We start from the raw sequence: 20,385 nt of genomic DNA, 5'->3' as shown, positions 1-20,385 counted from the left end.
GGGGGGGGGGGGGGGGGGGGGGGAAGGTATCATAATCAAGGGGACAGGTATCAAATTTAAATATTCAGAAGACTACTTCTGAAGAACCAAATTGTGTAGTCATGATATTTGCAAGTACCTTTCTGGCATGCAGTGTTATAAAATATTCAAAGTTTTAAACATTTTCTTCAGGTTAGTAAGTATGGATTGTGAAAAGATTCATGTAGCACAAATAAAAAGTTGTCCATGAATCGATGTCGATTCGGTGAAGCTGTAAGCATATATAGAATTAGTTGTTATATATGTACCAAAATTACTTGATTCAGCTATGCTTTGTTAAATACTTGGTCATAGATGTGCGAGAGTCTTTGAGCCCCAGAACTGGCCTACTATGCTGTTACCGTATCGACATCGATTTGTAGACAACCTGTACATATTTTACACCTTTGTGTACATACAGTCATTTGTCTGATGAAGCTTAAGGTGACAGAGTACATACCGTACTAGTCATTGAAACCTCACATAAACACTTTTTGGTTTTGCTACATGAATCTTTTCACAACAAAAATATTCAAAGGTTTTTTAATGAAAGTGACCCTGACTCAAACATAAGTTCAAGGTCACAGGGGTCAAATATAAACAAAAAAGTCATAACAAGTCATTCTTAAGAATCACAAGCCCTAGAGTCATGATATTTTGGCTGTAGATTGCTTGCATGGAGTGCTAAAAATTTGTGACAGAAGTGACCTTGACTCATATTCAAGGTCATAAGGATAAACACTCAAATAATTATTCTGAAGAACTGTAAAGCAGTCATGATATTTGTTCTCGAGCCTGCTGGTATGGTGACTCCTTTTGAAGAATGGAAATGCCTAGTGACATATGTGGCCAGTACTTTGGTGGCATCATACATCACAAACTTGAAATGTTATAAAGTTTGTGAAAAAAATACCTTGACCAGTATTCAAGGTCATAGGGGTCAAATTTGAGACACACTCAAATGATTTCTTAAGAATCAAAATATCTTTAGTCATTATGTCTGGCAAGTTGAAGTAACTTGCTAAAATGAAGTGTTTCAATAACCAGCAAGACCAGTCAATCTGGAAACTTTGCACACATTTAATCATACATTGTTTGTTTATAATGTAAAACTTTGATAGAACATATTTCCAAACTGATGAATTTTATCGAAGAAATTGATCTAGAAATTTAACCTGGCAACACAAAGGACTTGTATGTTACACTATTAAGAACATGTTAGTCATGTATCACTTGATAACTCTTTACAGGTTTACTGTGATAATTCAGTGTATATTACATCAGTACTTCTGGTATGTACATTGTAGATAATGCACTTCATTAATAGGTGTGAACAAGAATAGAAAGTGTATCAGTACATTTACTACTTTTATCTCTTGTTGCTAAGAAAACACCATAAAACAAGATTAACTATAATATACAAGTAATGCCCTGAATTATTTGTTTACTTATTGATGTCTTAGAGATCAATAAAATAAGGTTATCTTGGATAACATAATTTATGCCATCCATGGTGTTATTGATGTTATAATAAATATGACCTGTGAACCAATATGTGAAGTGATATCTCGGTCCATAACCTTGCTAACAGTTTATGACCAACAGTTTTGTAAGTGCTGTGTCTTCTTATTGCAAAAACCATGCATTGTATATTGGTTTTCTCTTTACTCTGGTCCAGTTTGAAGACAAGATGATTCATAAATATTTAGTCGGGTAACAGTTCTTTCACAAGGCACCAACCAAGTTGAAAGTTTTTTATGACTGAAAAGATTGGGAATGGGGACATATGAGAAATTATTTTTACCATTAAATTCATTTATAAAATGAAAGAGCTAAGTAAAATGGGGAAGAAAATGTTTTCCTCTCGTAACAAAGTACAATATTTACCGCTCTATGGCACTACCACTTTTGACCGTACCAAATTCAGATGGCATTCATATCAACCATGACTGCCATGACCTACCTTTTGTGGTAATCACAATTACTGATATGTAGATGTAATAATATGTCCCATTCATCAAACAAGCGTTCATGTACTTACCAGTTAATTGAATTTTTCATTAAGATTGAAATAATTTTCAAAATAGTAAAAAGAACTTTAAATTGTCATTTATAGTCAATATGAATGCCAACTGGAGCATGACAAAATGAACATGAAGTGCTAGCACAACAATGCTTAAATATTCTACAATGTTACAAGTTTAAGTCCAATGCCAAGTGATATCATCAATATTTCACTGTCATGTATTAAATATAAAGCCTTATTGATATTCCATAAACACCCCCAGTGGGGGAAAAAATCCTTATTTACATCAATTGTGCAAAGTCAAACAGCTTTCACCTCTCATGTTCTTTGTTCTTTGTTTTACATACATGGGCTTAAGGAGTCCAGTACCGCTGCAAAGAAATGTAAAATGAATTGGGACCTTTTTCTCTGTCATGATTTGAGCTTTGGACCATTTTTGAAAACAAAATATATACTTTGCGGAATTTTCATGAAGAAAAAAATGAATAGATAAATACAAATTGACCCAACTATGCAGGGCCAGACCAGTATTGAAACCTTGACCAGTGAAAATCATTATAAGGTTGTTCTAGCCAACTACGCTACCTGAGTGGTCAACAACAGTACATGTACACAGGCCAATACAAAATATGTACAAAACAAAATTAAGGGATGGATACTGTACGAAAAACTACAGTAGAATTCCCTGGTGTTTTAATTTAGGCCAAAAAAAATATATAGTCTGTTTAGGGTTGCATTGGCAAAAAACTAGGGTAGGTGGGTTGGATTTTTTTTTTTTTTTTTTTTTTTTATATATTTTTGGTCATGTAATTATGACCCTACTATTGTATGTAAAATAAAGAATTAGATAAACAAGGTTCATTTGGAGGCAAATTGTGCTCCATATGATGACATTTAGCGCTAACACAGAGCTGGAAGCCATTTTGAAAGGCAAGGAACCTTCTAAAATTCGAAAATCAGCATTTTTTTATTTTTTTTTCATCAAAAAGTTTTGGGTCGGGGGTAAAAAGCTAGGGTCAGTTGGGAACCCTAAACAGACACCTCTTTTTTTGGCCTTAGCAGCAGTGGGACCGGTATCCTTAAACGTATAATTGTACAAAAAGACTTGACCTGTATACTCTCAGCTTTTATCATATACTGTTACCAGTATTGACATTACAGGATTTCAACAAATTCCTATCTGACACCACTAACTCATCAATATAATTTTTTTCATCAAATATTGCATAGAAAATCTGGCCAGCTGTTTCTTGATGAGTATATTTCCAATCTCACCAGTGTACCTGGGTACTTAAGCTTGTTGACAGTTAAAACAAAAGGATTGCCCTTTTACCTAAAAATATTTAACACAATGCATAATTGTGCCTGCAGCTTTGTTGTAGATAGCAGTAAGCAAATAGTTGAGTGTATTCTCTAACCACGATAATCAATGCAAAATGAAGTATTCATTATACCTTTCCTTTTGCTGGGTTACCTGTATGTAAGTGCTGCTTGGTATCATAAATTATTCAGCGTGCATTTCTTCACCACAACGACTTTACAGACCCGGTTTGTCAGAGACAATCGTTGGTCGGCACGTCCTCCAGGTGTTCATGATCATGGCCCTCATCAAACACTAATCACAATGGATTTTAGGATATAAACATTGCAGTTCAACCTTTTTTATCAACATTTCTTTTTTGAGAAAATGGACCTAGGTAAGTCATCTATCTGACAGGAGCCATTTTGAGTGATAACTGAGCTTTATTGTTAGAAACAATAAACAGTCTGACTTCATTCTGCAGATTTTGTAGAATGTTTGATAAAATTAATGTGAAAAGAAACTCTGGTGGCAGCTCTTTGGGAGTTAAATTTATAATGTAGGGCCCATGCATGTAACAAGGCATTAAATGTTCGCATTGAGTATCACTTATATTTTTGAAAGAGATTTATAAAAACTTTACAGAAAATCAACGATATTTCTTATAAATTTGAAAAAAAAAGATTATTTGAGAAAACCAATTAAAAAAATAAATGTCAACAGATTACATTGTACCTTGTGGAGGGTAAAACTACCAACAACAGTAGTTTTGGTAACTCAGATTCATCCATAGCAAAGCCTTATCAAAACATGTTTTAACAACCTTTTTTTTAAGGCTATTTTGTACAATGAATTAAAACTAGCTATAGACATTCAAAATTTCTTTGCAGATGTTCAATAGAAGAATTGATTAACATTAAATATGTAGAAAGGCAGTATTTGTGAAAAATAATACTAGGATGTAATGTCTTTATTCAGGACACTTGTTCAGGAAAGCAATTTAAAACAGCAAATTTTCCATCGCATTTCAACAATTTTGAAAATTTTATGATGCAATACCTATAAATTTGGAAACTGAGAAACAATCACTACTTTGAGCTAAAACCAAAATTACCAAATACCTCCAGTAAAACAGTTCTTGCCCAGAATGCAACTTCTGATGGAAATGTGCAGTTTGGTTTGTGAAAATAATGTTACAGATAAAAGTGGTTTTTTTATCCGAGTCGGCATGGGAGTGGTCATGGGCGCCAGTGTAACAGAGGTCGCCTTTAAAAGTGCCTCTGATATGAGTTGTATACAAGAGAACAAATAACTGTTCCATTTTTCTACCAATTGATCTGCAAAGAAATAACCTCCAGCCAAGTCACAGTCGACTGGATGGTGGTTCACTGCTGTGACATATTAAGATAAATACTAGTCTGCCTCACAATCAACCAAACATATGGCTTTCTGCTGATCAATCTCATAAAGGTATACGCCAGAATCCCCCAAAGGAAGATTTTGATGTCGTGTCTGTATTGTTTCAAATAAACCACATCCTGATCTGCAACTTTTTTTTTTACGGAGAATTTTATTTATTGCAGTGTATCGTTTGAGTCACTATCGATTTTGGTGCACAGAGGAGAAATGTTGCATGTAGAATTATTGCATGTTATTTTTTGACATCTTAATAGCTTTATTGCTCGTATATATTTCAGTGATTCCCTGAGAAAGTGACATTGAGGCTCATGTGTAATACACCAGGGTTATATACATTATGTAATATTTACATTAAAGCCAGGAGTGGTGGACCCAGATCATTGTACGTTGTATGGTAAACTGTTCCCAGGGCCTATCTGACTTTGGAAAGGCTTAGTGTGTGTTTCTGTTGGTAGATTGTAGAAATAAATTTCATATTTACCTTGTGGTTTGTGTTAACTTGGCAGTTCACAGTTTTCTAGCATGGTACAAAGCAATTAAAGGCACAGACTTATTTGGGAAGTTTGAGGGTCTTTGGTCTTTTATTTCGGTAGGAAAGCAATATCATAATGTTAGTCCCTTCATACAAATCAATTTAAGGAGGGAAGGATAAAGATATTACACAATGCCTGTTTCTTTATTTGTCACATTTTCTTAATGTTGCTATATTTTTATTATGAAACTCTAAAGTAAGAATATGAGCACTGTGATGAAAATGACTCCCAATGCCCATACCCCAATGTCAGTGCAAGGTCAAGGTCATATCAAAGGCTTCAATGTCAGATGATTGTAATGTTTGTCCGGGCCATTATGTCTGAATGGCTAAATATATTCTGAAGAATTGTCTTGGTTGTATTTATCATGACTGGATTATGTGTCACATTATCAATGGCAAGGGGTCAAAGGTCAGATCATTCTCATTGTTTTGGCTATGATCATTTCACGGAAATTTCTTAATGGATAGACTGTTTCATGTGCTTTACTTTGCAATGCTTCAGAATGCTTGTTCTAGAAGGGAGCAGTTGTAGCTTTAAAAAAATTATATGGTTTCATGTAATTGACAAAATATATCAATTTACATAAATACAGTGTAGATATTGAACATTACATACTTAGTATATGATGGATCTGTACTGGGTTGGATAAGTCAGTAGATAAGGAGTTCATCTAGAGTTGAGAGGAATCCGGGTTAAAGTCTTAGTCAGGCCTATTGTCATTGATTCAGTGACAATATTGTACAATATATCAAGGAAAGAATTGTAGCGTAAAAGGACCATTCCAACTTATGTTTGTGTTTTAATGTGTGTGTACATGTCATAAATTGTTTAAAATGCTTTGCCGGACTTCCTTAAGTTTTTAAACTTAAAAGGCTTGGCCTGCTGCTGTATTCCAATGCATGATCGTATGAGGCAGCTATTATAAGGATTCCTAAAGAGTCAGAGTGTTCACCTGTTCCCTCAAGACGGAATCAAAATTGATCTAAATGTTCTGAAGCAGCAGTTGGGATGTTTTCTTTCTCACATCTGTCTGGCATGTCTCTTCCTTAGCAATGTCTCCTGAGGCATATTTTGTTATCCTGTCGTCAGAATGTGTTGGGGAATCATACTACAGTGTCGGGGCCGCAGTGGCCTAGTGGTTAAGACGTCTGACATTCTGCTACCACTAGCCCTTTACTACTGGGTCGGTGTTTCGAGACCTATATGGGGCAGTCTCCAGGTACCGGTTGAAGGTCGGTGGTTTTTCTTCGGGAACTCCGGCTTTCCTCTTCCTCCACCAAGATCTGGCACATCCTTAAATGACCATAGCTGTTGATAGGACGTATAAAAAAAAAACGAAACAGGGTCCAAGTTACAACTCTTTAGTGTGATGCCTAACTTACTAAAAAAATAGTGAATAGTGTTACACTCTATCAAAAATCAAACAGAAATGTTATTTAATTTTCGAATTCAAGAAGACACTCAGTAAACCTTGTGTCTTTTGAAATTTGAAAATTAATTAATTGAAGTTAGTTGAGTGGTTAACAGCCATCACTTAGCATAGAATCTCTTACTGCTACAGTCACTTGAGTATTCAACTCAAATCGGAGCATTAAACATCACACAGGGAAGTATAAAATTATGTCATTCACCAAAGACAGAAATGTTTCATATAGAAAGTTAATACTGTCAGCATGCACAGTAAATATGGAGACATCACTTAGGTTTTCATAGCCTGACAGAAAATGTCCCTGTTTGTAAAATACAATGTATATATACAATGAAATCTCTTTTGAGATATGAATTTCTATTATCTGACAATTTGCCATATCACCTCTGGACAACTTTGTAAACTTATTGCCTTTTGTTGTTTCAGAATTTATTTCGTCAACATGGCTGCTTAGAGAAGCTAAGTAAGTTACTAAGATCCCAGAGTATGTCCTTGAGACATGGGGTCAAGTCGTCTCGGGAAGTTGTGAGCTCGGTGGCTACTGCCATCACCAATCTCTCGGCCAACACAGAAAATCACAAAAACCTTGAGGTAAGTATACCAACAGACAGGAAGCTTAAGGGAGTCTTGTTACTTTTTGTTTGGGAAAATTGCACTGTGATTATATAGTGCTCTATCTACATCTTTGAAGTCCAAGGATTTCGCTCTTAGTTTCACACACCTTCTCTATGCCCTTGAAATATGTCATGGCGAAATATTAAAGGCTCTGTACGGGCCATACATCGGTTGATATGAGTAACTAATTTTATCCTTTGATGTTCATTTAAAGAATCACGATGCTGCATAAGGTTAACTTGACCAGCACTAAAGTTAGGTGTTGTTCATATATGCAATCTAGCTACAAAGAACGTGGATCAGCCTAGCGGCTGGTCAGATTTGCTTTACCTGAACCAATCAAATAGCTAGTCACTTGCCTTTGACTTTGCCATGTTATATTCCAAGGAGATAGAGAAGATATGTGTTTCAAGAGTGAAACTTTGGATTTCAAAATGTTCAGAAAATTAAAACGATGTCCAAGATTTCAGCCAGCACATATACTTTACAGCCAGTTTCACACATGCAGAAATTGGCTCCTGTAGACTAGATAGTATTTTTTGTAATTTGTCATAACACAATATTATGCTATACACACTGGCTGACTATCTAGGATGTCAATTTCTCTCATTTCCGTGTGTGTAAGATAGAGCTGTCCAGGGTAAGAAAGGGATGTAGGAAAATTCTATCTTACAACCCATTTCACGTGAAGTGATGTCACAATGGCTCAACAATGACGTGACGTCACGAATTTGGAACTCTCTGATGCTGCAATGCGGAAAAGGCGACGTGATGGAATTAAAACCTTTTACGATATATTTACCGTACATGTTAGAAAGATGCGATTCATTTTCTGTGCAAAGATCATTTGCAGATATCTGATATGTTTTCATCTTAAATGTTCAGGGAAAAATCGATATTTTCAAAATGGTGGCCAGTCCAAATGCATTTTCATGGTTTCTTAGCTTATTCTGATGGTTGGAATGAGAGAAAAAATACTCTTTCATGTCCAAGGGTGTAGGGTAAGGAAATTTGACCATCAGGATTTTCAAATTTGGCAAAACCCTCGGCACAGCCTCGGGTTTTTACCAAATTTGAAAACCCCTTGGGTGGAATTTCCCTATCCTAAACCCCTGGGCATGAAAAAGTCTTATAATATCGTACAGCTTGTACTCTGATATTCTGTCTCTACAGGGATGTGTACCCACTCTGGTGGAGCTGGCAATGCAGGAAAGCTCTGAGCAGGAGACTGTATGTCCTCAGTTCTCAGCGTGTTTCTAAAATCCACTTTTTCCATATTTTGTGTGGACATGGCTGAATTACTTGTTTTGCCTGCCACATCCAGTGTTCTCAATGGTACTGTGTGCTCCCGTGCCTTTGACTGCATACAATTTTATTTGCTTTTCCATTACAAAACAAATTGTTTTATTATATATTCCACAGCCAGTGCAAGCTCTTGTGTCCTTTTTTTAGCTCACCTGGCCCAAAGGGCCAAGTGAGCTTATCCCATGGCGCAGCGTCTGCCGTCCGGCAACTTTTTCCTTTAAAACGCTACTAGTCCTGAACGGCTCAGATGATTTTGACCAAATTTGGTCTGGAGCATCATTTGCCTAAGGGTTCTCAATTTTGTAGAAACAGGGTATGGTCTCCCTGGGGGCAGAGGGGCGGGGCCAAATAGGGGGAAAATAGGTAAATCTTGAAAAATCTTCTTCTTCTCAACCAATAGAAGGATTTTGACCAAATTTGTCCTAGAGCATCTTTGGACAAAGGAGACTCAAGTTTGTATAAACGGAGGGTGTGGCCCCTCTGGGGGCGTGGCCAATAGGGGAAATAGAGGATTTTTTCTCTCCTACTATACAAGTGACGGGATTTAAACTAAATGCAGTCTGAAGCATGATTAGGGACAAAAGAATCAATTTTGTATAAGCTGAACAGAGGAAAACATCAAAGATCCTTCTCCTTTTGTACTGATGTAAGGATTTTGACCAAATTTGGTCTGGAGCATCATTGGCCAAAGGGTTCTCAGTTTTGTATAAACGGAGGGTATGGTCCCCCTGTTGGCAGAGGGGCGGGGCCAAATAGGGGGAAAATAGGTAAATCTTTGAAAATCTTCTTCTCAACCAATAGAAGGATTTTGACCAAATTTGTTCTAGAGCATCTTTGAACGGAGTGTGTGGCCCCTCTGGGGGCATAGGGGCGGGCCCAATAGGGGAAATAGAGGAAATTTTTTTTCCTACTATACAAGTGAAGGGGTTTAAACCAAATGCAGTCTGAAGCATGCTTAGGGACAAAAGAATCAATTTTGTTTAAATTGAGGTGTGTGGACCTCCTTCTTTGGGGCAGATGAGTGGGGCCCATTAGGGGAAATAGAAGAAAACATTAAAGATCCTTCTCCTTCTGTACCGTTGAAGGGATTTTAACCAAACGTGTTCTAGAGAATCTTTGGGCAAGGGAAATTGAATATTTATAAATGGAAAATGTGAAGCATGCTTAGGGGAAAAAAACTCAATTTGTTTAATTTGTATAAAAAGGTGCATGTGAGGCCCAATAGGGAAAATAGAGGAAAATTGGGACATAACATGGAAACTCATTTTCTTAGTGTCTTTCCCACCAAAACAGATTTATATGTAGTTCTTCTTGCAATTTTGTTTCTTTTACTCCTTTGACAAACCTGTATGGTACTCAGCAGGTTTTAAATTGAAAAATAAAATACCGGGTGAGCTATTAAGGCCTCTGGGCCTCTTGTTCCATTTTGTTATAGGCAGCATAGGCTTCGAGAAATGTGCGGTTGAGCAAACTAAATCAATCTTCTTTATTTATTGCATGGTGTTTGTAATGAACACATATTCTAATACAATTGAAAGTGCTAGCTTGACTGTACCCAGTGTTTTTTTATGCTCCCTGAAAACATAAGTTAGATTAAGCTTTTTATATTTTACGACAATTGTGAAACAAGTTCTATCAACCTATACATGATGTATCAATCATTCCTCTTGGCCAAGATGGTAGCGCACAGGGGGTATTAATGTGGGAGGAGTACCCGGAGAAAACCCACGTGGTCGGGCAGGTGATCCAATACCTTTCACTTCAGATTGATTGTAGGCAAGTGTGCTTGCTATCCACTGTGCCACCGGGCCACCCTAAACAATGTAACTGGTATAATAATTGCTTTGTCAGTTCATGTCTATATATCTAAAACAAATGGTTTCCAGATCATCACTTTGAAAAATTATTTTTTAAGAAAATGTTGGTTTCTGGATGGTATCGCTTGTATAACATCAGATCTAAACCAAAATTAGGAGGATGTTGTCTTGGAAGAGAAATATCTCAAGTGACAAGTTAGGGTCAAGGGGCTATATATACACTAGTTTCTGTTATATATTCGTTTCTAGAATCTGAACGACTTTTTATGTTTCCAGGCACTTCATTAAAGGCATATGCTTGTAAACCAGGAGTGTATTCTGGTAGCATGTGTTGGTTCTACCAACTAATTTTCTGTGTTTTCTAACTTTTCTTCTCCCTTAAGCGTAAAAAAACCTGTACTCAATAATTTCCCTGATCTCTTAGTATATCAGTTTGATCAGTATGTCCTAGTTTTACTGTTGAAATTCTGTATGCCCTATTAATTCCTATCACCAAAATAATAATAAAGCCCCCCTGTTTACAAACAAAACTGTAAGCTAGTTTTACAGGTGTACCCATGTATGCATTACAACATTTTCCCCCAAATTGGTATATTTAGATCATTTTGAGATACATATGGTTGGTTTTACAGTGACGTAACAGCCATGTTTTATGTTACAGTCGTGTGTGCCCACCCTGGTGGACCTAACGTTGGAAGATGAGACGGGAGAAAGTGTATGTCTGTCGTCTCTGCAGGCCCTCACCAACCTGTCTCTGACCGACCAGTACCATCGCCACTACACCCGTCTCATCCAGAAACTCTACGACCTGCTGGATACAAATCAACACAACATACAGCTCCAAGCACTGAAGGTCCTAGTCAACCTGTCCTGTAGTACAGAGATGGTTCCTCACATACTAGCTGCCAAGGTAAGGACTATAGTTTACCCTACATAATGGTCTCAAGGTTAAGTACTGTACTTACACAGGTCTATAGTTAACCCTACATAATGGTCTCAAAGGTAAGAAATGTTACTTACACAGGTCTATAGTTTACCCTACATAATGGTCTCAAAGGTAAGAAATGTTACTTTCACAGGTCTATAGTTAACCCTACATAATGGCCTCAAAGGTAAACAACTGTCACATGTATAGGTCTATAGTTTACCCTACATAATGGCCTCAAAGGTAAAGAACTGTCACATGTATAGGACTATAGTTTACCCTACATAATGGCCTCAACGGTAAACAACTGTCACATGTATAGGTCTATAGTTTGCCCTATGTACTGACCACAGAGGTACTGTTACCTACATAAGGCTGTGTTAGTTCCCCACGTGATATAAGGCATAAAATCTGTCTTGTCCACCATTTTTCCAAGTTAAACATTTGAATTGTATTGAGTAATATGCTGGGTATAGTGTATACATATTTGTGTTTGTATAGGCGCCAGGCTGCCTGTTGGAGCTGCTGAAACAGGGATCAGATGAGGCCTTGATCCTCCGTATGACCACTTTTCTTGCCAATATTCTACATACTGTGCGAGAGGAGAACCTCTCCGTGTCATCCCTCCCGCCCGACGATAAGGCTCCAAGCCCTGAGACGATGTACTCAGCACTCTACAGCATGAACAATGTGGGTGCTATCAAGTCCAAGGTCTTCCTCCTGTGTCGCCATAGGAACGAAGACATCAAAGTACAGGCCACCAGGATCTACCAATCAATCGCAAAGTGATCGTCATAGCCATTTTCATATTTATCATCAGATAAATTGTGTCATTACAAAGTCTAGTATGATCATGTACATCATAAGTTGAAGCATGCAAAGATCTACAGTACAATGTACCAATGTCAGGTAAAGTAAGTCTACTTTTGGCATGTACATTGCCATAGCATACTTAGATTTACAATTTTCATGTAATTCTTGCCCCAATCAAAATTACAGTTTCAAATGTTTTGTTCAATACTTGAATCTCCAAGCACTTTTACTCTTTCATGATTTCAAAATCATGATCTTAATGGAAAGTAATCCAATTTTTGCAAATCAAAATACATGCTTAATATCTTCTGAATATTCAGTACAGTTTTAAGGGGGTTTTATGGTATCGGTGTTTTTGAGGTTATGAGGTTTGTTGTAAATACCGTGAAACTTATAATGAATATAAAATCACCACCAGATCATCACATTATGCCTGGAAGTTAACTCCATCAAATGTTTTATTATCACCTAATTCTTGTGTATGTATTCAGTGATATCAATGAACTCTCTCTTGTGTACCGTTTAAATGGTCATTTACTTCTGTGTACCTTTCAAATGTGTCATCAAGTCTTGTGTACCTTTCAAATGTGTAAACACTTCTTGTGTACCTTTCAAATACCATGTCATCAAATTATTTAGGTCCTACCGTAATTACGGTTCTGTTAATTAGTTTACACAAGACTGTCGACTCAGCACTCATTATTTTAAGGGTTTATTAGTTCAGATAAACTTAAGATTTAGTAGTACTATTTTTAAAATGATTAAATCAGAAAACAAAAACGTTTCTTTCCTTAATGTAATTCATCACTTAAGATAATATTCACAAAATATGCATAGCTCCAAAAAATATTTTGGAACAAACTGAATTTGAAGTTTTACTTAACATGTGTTTAAGTTGTAATGAGGGGAGAACACTTCTTGGTATGATAGAATAAATCAATGTTTATACATCAGTGTACTTCAGTTCATCTCAAAGTTTATTGATTTGTCTTTTCAGCATTGACCCATTTCATTTCTTTGTGGTAACTGTTTTCTAGTCATTTACCAATTAAGTCATTGCCATTTGCCTCAAAATAATTGGGTATCACCCTCAAAGTTTAACTTGCTTGTATGTGAAAACATTAATGTCTGGTAAAACAAAATAGTCCTGAAATGATGTATAAAGAAACAAAGTCAGAGATTTGATGTTCTAGCCTAGTCTTTCTTAACAATGCTACCTATTACATTTAATTCAAGCATTTTACAGTATACAGAATTTGTGATTGTGTAGCGGAACTGGACTGGGTCGATCATCCGTGACCAGGTAGCTCAACTGGTGGAGCATCCATTCAGAGTTTGGAGGGTCGAGGGTTAGAGTCCTGGTCTGGCCGTGTATTTCTCTATCTCCTGTTACATTTGTAACCTGATACATAGTACATTTAATATTCATTCAGTCCAATGATTATAACCTGTAATAACATTTTTGCCGCGGATCTTTCAAAACAAGTTACACTATTGTTGATTGTTATCAGCAGTTTTTGGTGGTTTGTTTTTTTAATGTTTACTGGACTTCACTTGTGGTGGAGAGTAAATGTATGTTCCTCATGGTATTACATAGTAAGTAGCTAATATTTGGCTTTGCCCTCTCGCCAGAACCTTTGGAGTGGATGACGAATTTGCCTTCCATTCATAAATTTAATAATGAATTCTGGGTGGAGGTAATCAGGAAGGTTTCAGCTCTCAGAGTGATAGATTCAGCTTATAATATTTTTCAAATCCTTAATTGAAATTTTTGTATTTTGAGTCCTGAAAGACTGTACACCATTTATTTAGTCAGCCAGGTGCAATTGAGTATGATAATCTAGCAGCCACCACTAATCCCAAGTGTCCAGCTATCCAGCAACCACTAATATCCCAGTGTCCAACTTTCCAATTACATCACTAATCCATCCAACACTACTGACTAATCAATTGTCTCATAATTATCTGGTCTTCACTAATCCCAATGTCCAGTTATCACCATCCAGCCAGTGTTTAAGAGGACTAGATTGGCTCTTTCTAGTATCAAACTGTCTCCATAGTCCAACCATCTCCCAACCCAGTCGAAACATAGATATATATGCATAAACGTGTATATGCCGGTAGTGCTAGAAAAGATATCGATGTTGGCAATTAAGGTAACTAAGACACCTGGTGTGTAGGGACAGACATCCTATAGTGATTTATGTTTGGGTACTGTAGTTGTGTGTATCAGCACTTTAAGTACTTCATGGTACTACAGGATATCATTATGAGTGTAAATGGAATCTCAAGGAGGTCTTGTAAATATGCCTAATAAAGTATTTAATATACATTTTTGTATGTACATAAGTTTAATCAAGAAATACATTGTGTCAATTTGATTGATTTTTTTTGTGGAATGACTTGTTTAAATCGTTAAGTTATGAATATTCAATATTTGTAAATATAAATTTGTCGTCCCAAAATCAAACTAACTGCACCTGTGAAATCAAAGCTGACATATGTTACTTTTGTGTTGATGAACTGCTGGCAATCAAAGAGAGTTTACAAGAATATTGTTTTTGAATCAAAATACCTATATGTGAGACAGCCTCAGTTCTTTCATGTCCCTAATAACTTTTTAATTAGTTTTTGTATAATAATCAGTATAACAATCAAAGTACACAAACTTTTTAAAGGACAAAATACATGAATTTATTTAAAACATTTAAGTTTTGTTTTGAATATTTGGTAGATGTCTATTCACCATTCCAATCCAAAAACACCATTCCTAGTTATTTTTGCAACTAGATACGTTGCATTTACTCTTTAAACAGAAACATCTTATTTTAAGCTTTAGGGCGCTGTCTCAATTCAATGATGTTGAGGAAGTCAGCAGATATATTACCTACTTAGTCCCAGGTTAGCTTTAATTCTTAATTTTGTGTTTTATCAAAGATCATTCTTAACAATTGTTTGTTATTGTGTGTTGCTAACAGGCTATTTCATTTGATAATTCATTTGCAAAATTGTGTCAGCATAAACGAATAAACCATCTCTGGCAAAGATAATTGCCAGAAAAGATGTTTTGCAGTGATATGTTGGATTCTATGTGAAATTGTCCATAATGAACAGAATAATATGAACTCATTCACCCCTGAAGACACATTTGAACTCTTCCAATTCAAAGGTTGGAATAGTTCATTAAGAAATTTCAGGTGTGAATGAGTTAAAATAAACAAATGTTACAGATGTATGTGTTTGTTAATATGCATGATATAGAAGGACATGAGTTGTTTATTATAGAATGTCCTGCAATTTCAAAATAATTGTAACAAAATTGTGAAGCTTGTTAAATTGATTGTACATACAATTTAAAAAAATATTGTGAAGAAGAAATATTTAAAAATTATTATGACTTTAAAAGCATTATTACAGAAAAAATACATTTCTGTGAATCTGATATGCAACACTTTTTGGAAAGTTATGTTTATAGATTTTTAGATATTTAAGGTAAAGCATGATATATCATTAATTACAGACACCATACCTCATAAAACCATGTTATGTGCTCAGACCACTTGTAATAACTTTCACAGGCATTTTCATGAGAATGGTACTCTATAAACCTTGACAAAGAACCTACAAACTTTTTATAATATGAAATTTAAAATATACTTTTTCATTTTAATTTGGAAATGATCTACAGCACAGAAGCTGAATTTAGTGTCTGATACCAGTTTAAGGAGTATGGGGCCTGGATTAATTTGCTCACAGCCTGATTGACTAGTGAGAACATTGATCATTTATATTGCATGTTTTCAGAAATCCTATTACTAATACAGTCAATATCATATGACATTTTGAAAGAGTGGTGTTTTATATAGATATGAGTTACCTACTATTTAGTCTAAGTTATGAAGTTGTTCAAAGTCTTCATTACTTGGACTAAATAAAATAGTAGGTTGTTATACTGATAATGTAGATTTTTTCCCATAATTATATTTGACAGTTGTATTTTCAGAAATTTTTAAGACTTGTTTCTTTGTCAGACTACATAACTTTCCTTAAAATTATGCTCAAGTCTATAATTATTATATTCTTACCTATATATTCTTATATGCAAGATTACAATATTGTCGTAGGAGTCAGTGTGGTTAAAAGAGCACCTGTTATCGTCCTTAGGAATATATAGTAATTAATGTCATGAACATACAAAACAAACTAAAATTATGTTAATAGTAGTACATAGTAACTGAATTACATAATCTAGTTAAAACAGAAAATTAAAGCAATATATGTCAGCATTTAGGCACTAAAAGGACAACTTAATACCAAGTCTGTTAGTATCTACCTGTATAACTGTACATATGGTCACTAAGTTACCTCAATAATAAGTTGTACAATAATAAAACACTTATAAAAATAACACCAGCAATTCCTATATCTGCAAAAATAAGCATGGGATTTTGTTGATAGCTCGGGAAAGCAATCTTCATTCTGATAAAGGTAATGAAATCTGTTCATAAAAGTACCCACAGATTTTTTTGCATCTGTGTGAAATAAACAACATCCTTTAAGCAATGCCCGTTTGCATTAACACTTTGCGTGAGTTCTAAGTTGTGAGGATAAATGGTCCATCCTACTGTCCCAGCAGAGAACATTAATTAGGACTCACAATGTTGACATACTGTAATCTGGAAATTTTCGCTGCAGTTTAATTTTTTTCGTCCTCTGTAACAAGGTTGAATTTATCACGACAGTGTAAATCAGTATATGGTACACCATATATAGTCACTACATGTGAAGGGTGAAAATTAACACTCGCAAATATAGATTTCACCAGTGAAGGGTGAATGATTATATGACTAGTGGAAAGTTTCTCAGGATAATCATGTCAGAAAAAGGCTTGTTATAGAACAGTTAAAACATTTTTAATGAAACTTAAGGAAAGTGCTGATAAATAAGAAAAAGGAAATCCTCTTTAATATATGTATTTTATCAAACTGTAGGAACTAGAAAGAGATGAAAGGTTGTTTGGTTGTTGTTTAGACATTAAATGTTGGTTGTAAGGAGAGAGTAGAGGAAGTGTGTGCATTAGTAGAACTGGGTGAGGACTGAAAGTTTTGAAGAATTCATTGAAATCTGTTTCTTTTTGTTTTGACTTGTTTGCTAATAATTATGTATTGGATTGTTTGATTAAAAACAATTTTAAAAATTAGAAACCTCTGGAATATTTGTTTTTTTTACACATCAAACTTTGATTTTTTAACCTACAGAAAAGCCACACCATTACACCCATCCAAACAAAAAGCCCTTAATAAGTGGGCAAAAAAAAAAACAACATAAGAATTTGTTTAGGTCACCTGCTCAAGTGACCTATTGCTATCCGTTTTCGTCCGTCGTCCGTCGTTCGTTAACATTTTACATTTCAAACTTAAAGTCAAGTTCTGCTGGGCTGATTGAACTGAAAGTTGGTAGGAATGATCGACTCATGGTCCTGACAAAGTGTTGTTATTTTTCGGGTCGATCAGAAATTCAATATGGCCACCACAGCTGTCATTTTGAAAAACTATTTAAAACTTAAAGTAAAGTTCTACTTGGCCGATTGAACTGAAACTTTGTAGGAATGATCGAATCATGGTCCTGACAAAGTGTTGTTATTTTTCGGGTCAATCAGAAATACAATTTGGCTGCCATGGCCGCTATTTTGTAAATACCTTTATCAAACTTAAAAACAAGTTCTAATAGGTCGATCTCACTGAAAATCGGCCTAGGAATGATCAGCTCATGGTCCTGACAAAGTTAAGTTAACATTTTACTTAACTATTTTTTACTCAAATTGGTACATATTTCAACAACAAAAATAAATACTGTAGGACTCAGGTGACCGTTAAGGCCCATGGTCCTCTTGTTTTTTTTAAATGTGACCTTTACCTGCATAACTTCTTCATTGTCAATATCAGTAGGACATTTGATAACAAACCATACCTTACTGATTGGGAAGTAGAGGTTTTGAAATACTGACCTTGAGCTTTAAGTTTTTAATGTGTTTGAACACTGTGACTTGAAAATCTTTTAAAGGGGGGGGGGGACTATAAAAGTAAATGGGCAGAGCTTATTTCAAAATGTCTAACTTTTTTAATTACAATAGACTTCAATAATTTATTGTGCTGAAATTTAACATGCATTTGCCTCAAAGTATGGTTGACATATCTGTTAAATATCCTGTTTGAAAAAAAATATAATTAAGTAGCAATTTGAAATACTAAAGTTTCAGTATTGTTTATCTGACAGTTGCTTGTTCCAAATAAGGAAAGTTGACCTTTGCTAACCCCATACAACAACATTCATTTCAATTTACAAGGTTTCCCCACATGGCAATATGATGCATACATACCTTGTAGCAAATATTTTTTCCATGACAATATTTTACAAATCTTTGAAAGGATCTCCCCATTCACCAAGAATTAATCACAAAGTAAAGTCTTTTCCTATCAAAGTACCTACAGGGCAAATATCATGACTCTTGTCTATATGGAACTTTGAAGATGTTAATTTTGTTTTATCTATTATTATACCCCCCCACCCACACACACACACACGCGCACACACACACACAACAAAGTTGGTGGGGGCTATACTGGAATCAGGTTGTCCGTCTGTGGACACAATGTAGTACCATGTACTCCTCCTAAACTACTGGATGGATTTCAATGAAATTTGTTGATTATAATCCTTGCTACTTGGAGAGGTGCGTAAAGTTCTTTTCATCGGGTTATCTCCCCTTTTCACAAAGTTATGGACCTTGGTTCATAAACCTTCTCTAGACCATGACACTGTCTAGAAAACACAAGGTTTTTTTATTCAATTACTTCCAAATTTGGTATGGTGACACTAGAAGCAATAATGTTTAACATATATAACAGGTTGTTTTTTTGTCAGGTTTCGACTTTCCACGTTTTGAAAGGTTGAGGTCACAAATGAATTACATTACTGAAATGGCTAAATATCTCAGAAACAGAAGGTATTTTGTATACACATATACATTAAAATATTGTAGGCATTCATGCAATCTACTCTACTGTCAGCTTTCGGGGTCGTGGGGTCAGAGGTCACAAGGTCACAAATGAATTACTTTACCAAAAAGGCTAATCATCTCAGAAACAGTAGGTATTTTGTATACACATATACATAAGAGTATCATAGCCAATTATGAAGGCTTTATTATGACAAACTTCCAAGGTCATGAAGTCAAAGGTCACAGATGCATTATGTTACTGAAATGGCTAATTATGGCAGAAATGGTAGGTATTTTGTATACACATACCTTGGAGTAAATGTAGCATTGATGCAAGCTACATTGTGACAAAATTCTGAGGTCATTGAGTCAAAGGTCTCAGTAGTGGTGTTTGTCGTTTCCAACGGTCTGTCGATACAACATCTGAGGTTAAACTTTTTCATGACCCTTGATCTTTCTATATATTTAGCCCCTACAGGGGCATCAAGCAGCCGGAATGAGGGGGGTATTAGCTAGACCATAGGCGGCGGTTCTAGTTGTCCATGTTGACTCTCCTTTGACCACCAAAGTCCACCTTTCTCCTCAAGAACATTCTGCATAGATTATTACTGATGGTCTACTTAACATACCTGAGTACCAAGACTATTCACATTATGGTTCTTCAGACTTTGTTTGAAAATGTTTACATACCTGGTACTTTTGTCCGACCCCTGTGACTTTGAAAGTCGCCCAAGGTCGTATATGCGAGGAAGTTTTATAGCACTCTATATCAGGTTACTACTGATAAAGAGCAAGCTTATGAAAATAAAAGTTGACAAACAGACATAATAACATAAGTTCAAGACACTTCATGCCAGAAGAGCTCAGTAAATGCTAAAATTGTCGGCCCTTCATAGGAGTGTAGCTGTACTTATTTGAGTCTTAATTTGTACTAGGTGTTTAATTATCATCAGTGAATTGCATAATATAATATCTTAAGTACATCAAACAAATTGCAAAATGTTGTTGATTTACCTTTGTACAGGCAGCCTTGCAAATGCATCTGGAATAATTCTTGAACTTCTGATATGTGCAGTTAAAATATTGCCGTGTAAGTGTGTAGACTTGAGGTATTAGTGTATACTACTCTCAGAATACATTTCACATAACATGATCTAAACAAACTGCAAGACAAGACTAAGG

The 20,385-nt window shown here is 35.5% G+C and overlaps 1 protein-coding gene across 1 annotated transcript in view; it reads left to right on the top strand.

Annotated features, from left to right (window-relative positions):
* Positions 1–17,407, top strand: part of LOC110461227 — a 23,540-nt gene extending 6,133 nt beyond the window's left edge. Inside the window, exons 3-5 of the mRNA XM_021514613.1 lie at positions 7,155–7,319; positions 11,127–11,375; positions 11,892–17,407. Of these exons, the coding sequence (XP_021370288.1) occupies positions 7,155–7,319; positions 11,127–11,375; positions 11,892–12,179 (702 nt within the window). The 3' untranslated portion in view covers positions 12,180–17,407. The remainder of the gene's footprint in view (positions 1–7,154; positions 7,320–11,126; positions 11,376–11,891) is intronic.
* Positions 17,408–20,385: the final 2,978 nt, after the last annotated feature.

This window comes from Mizuhopecten yessoensis, unplaced genomic scaffold (genome assembly GCF_002113885.1).
Source record: "Mizuhopecten yessoensis strain PY_sf001 unplaced genomic scaffold, ASM211388v2 scaffold10591, whole genome shotgun sequence".
Taxonomy (NCBI): Eukaryota; Metazoa; Mollusca; class Bivalvia; order Pectinida; family Pectinidae; genus Mizuhopecten; species Mizuhopecten yessoensis.
Note: the sequence above shows the minus strand (reverse complement) of the source record. Positions and strands in the feature narration are given on the sequence as shown.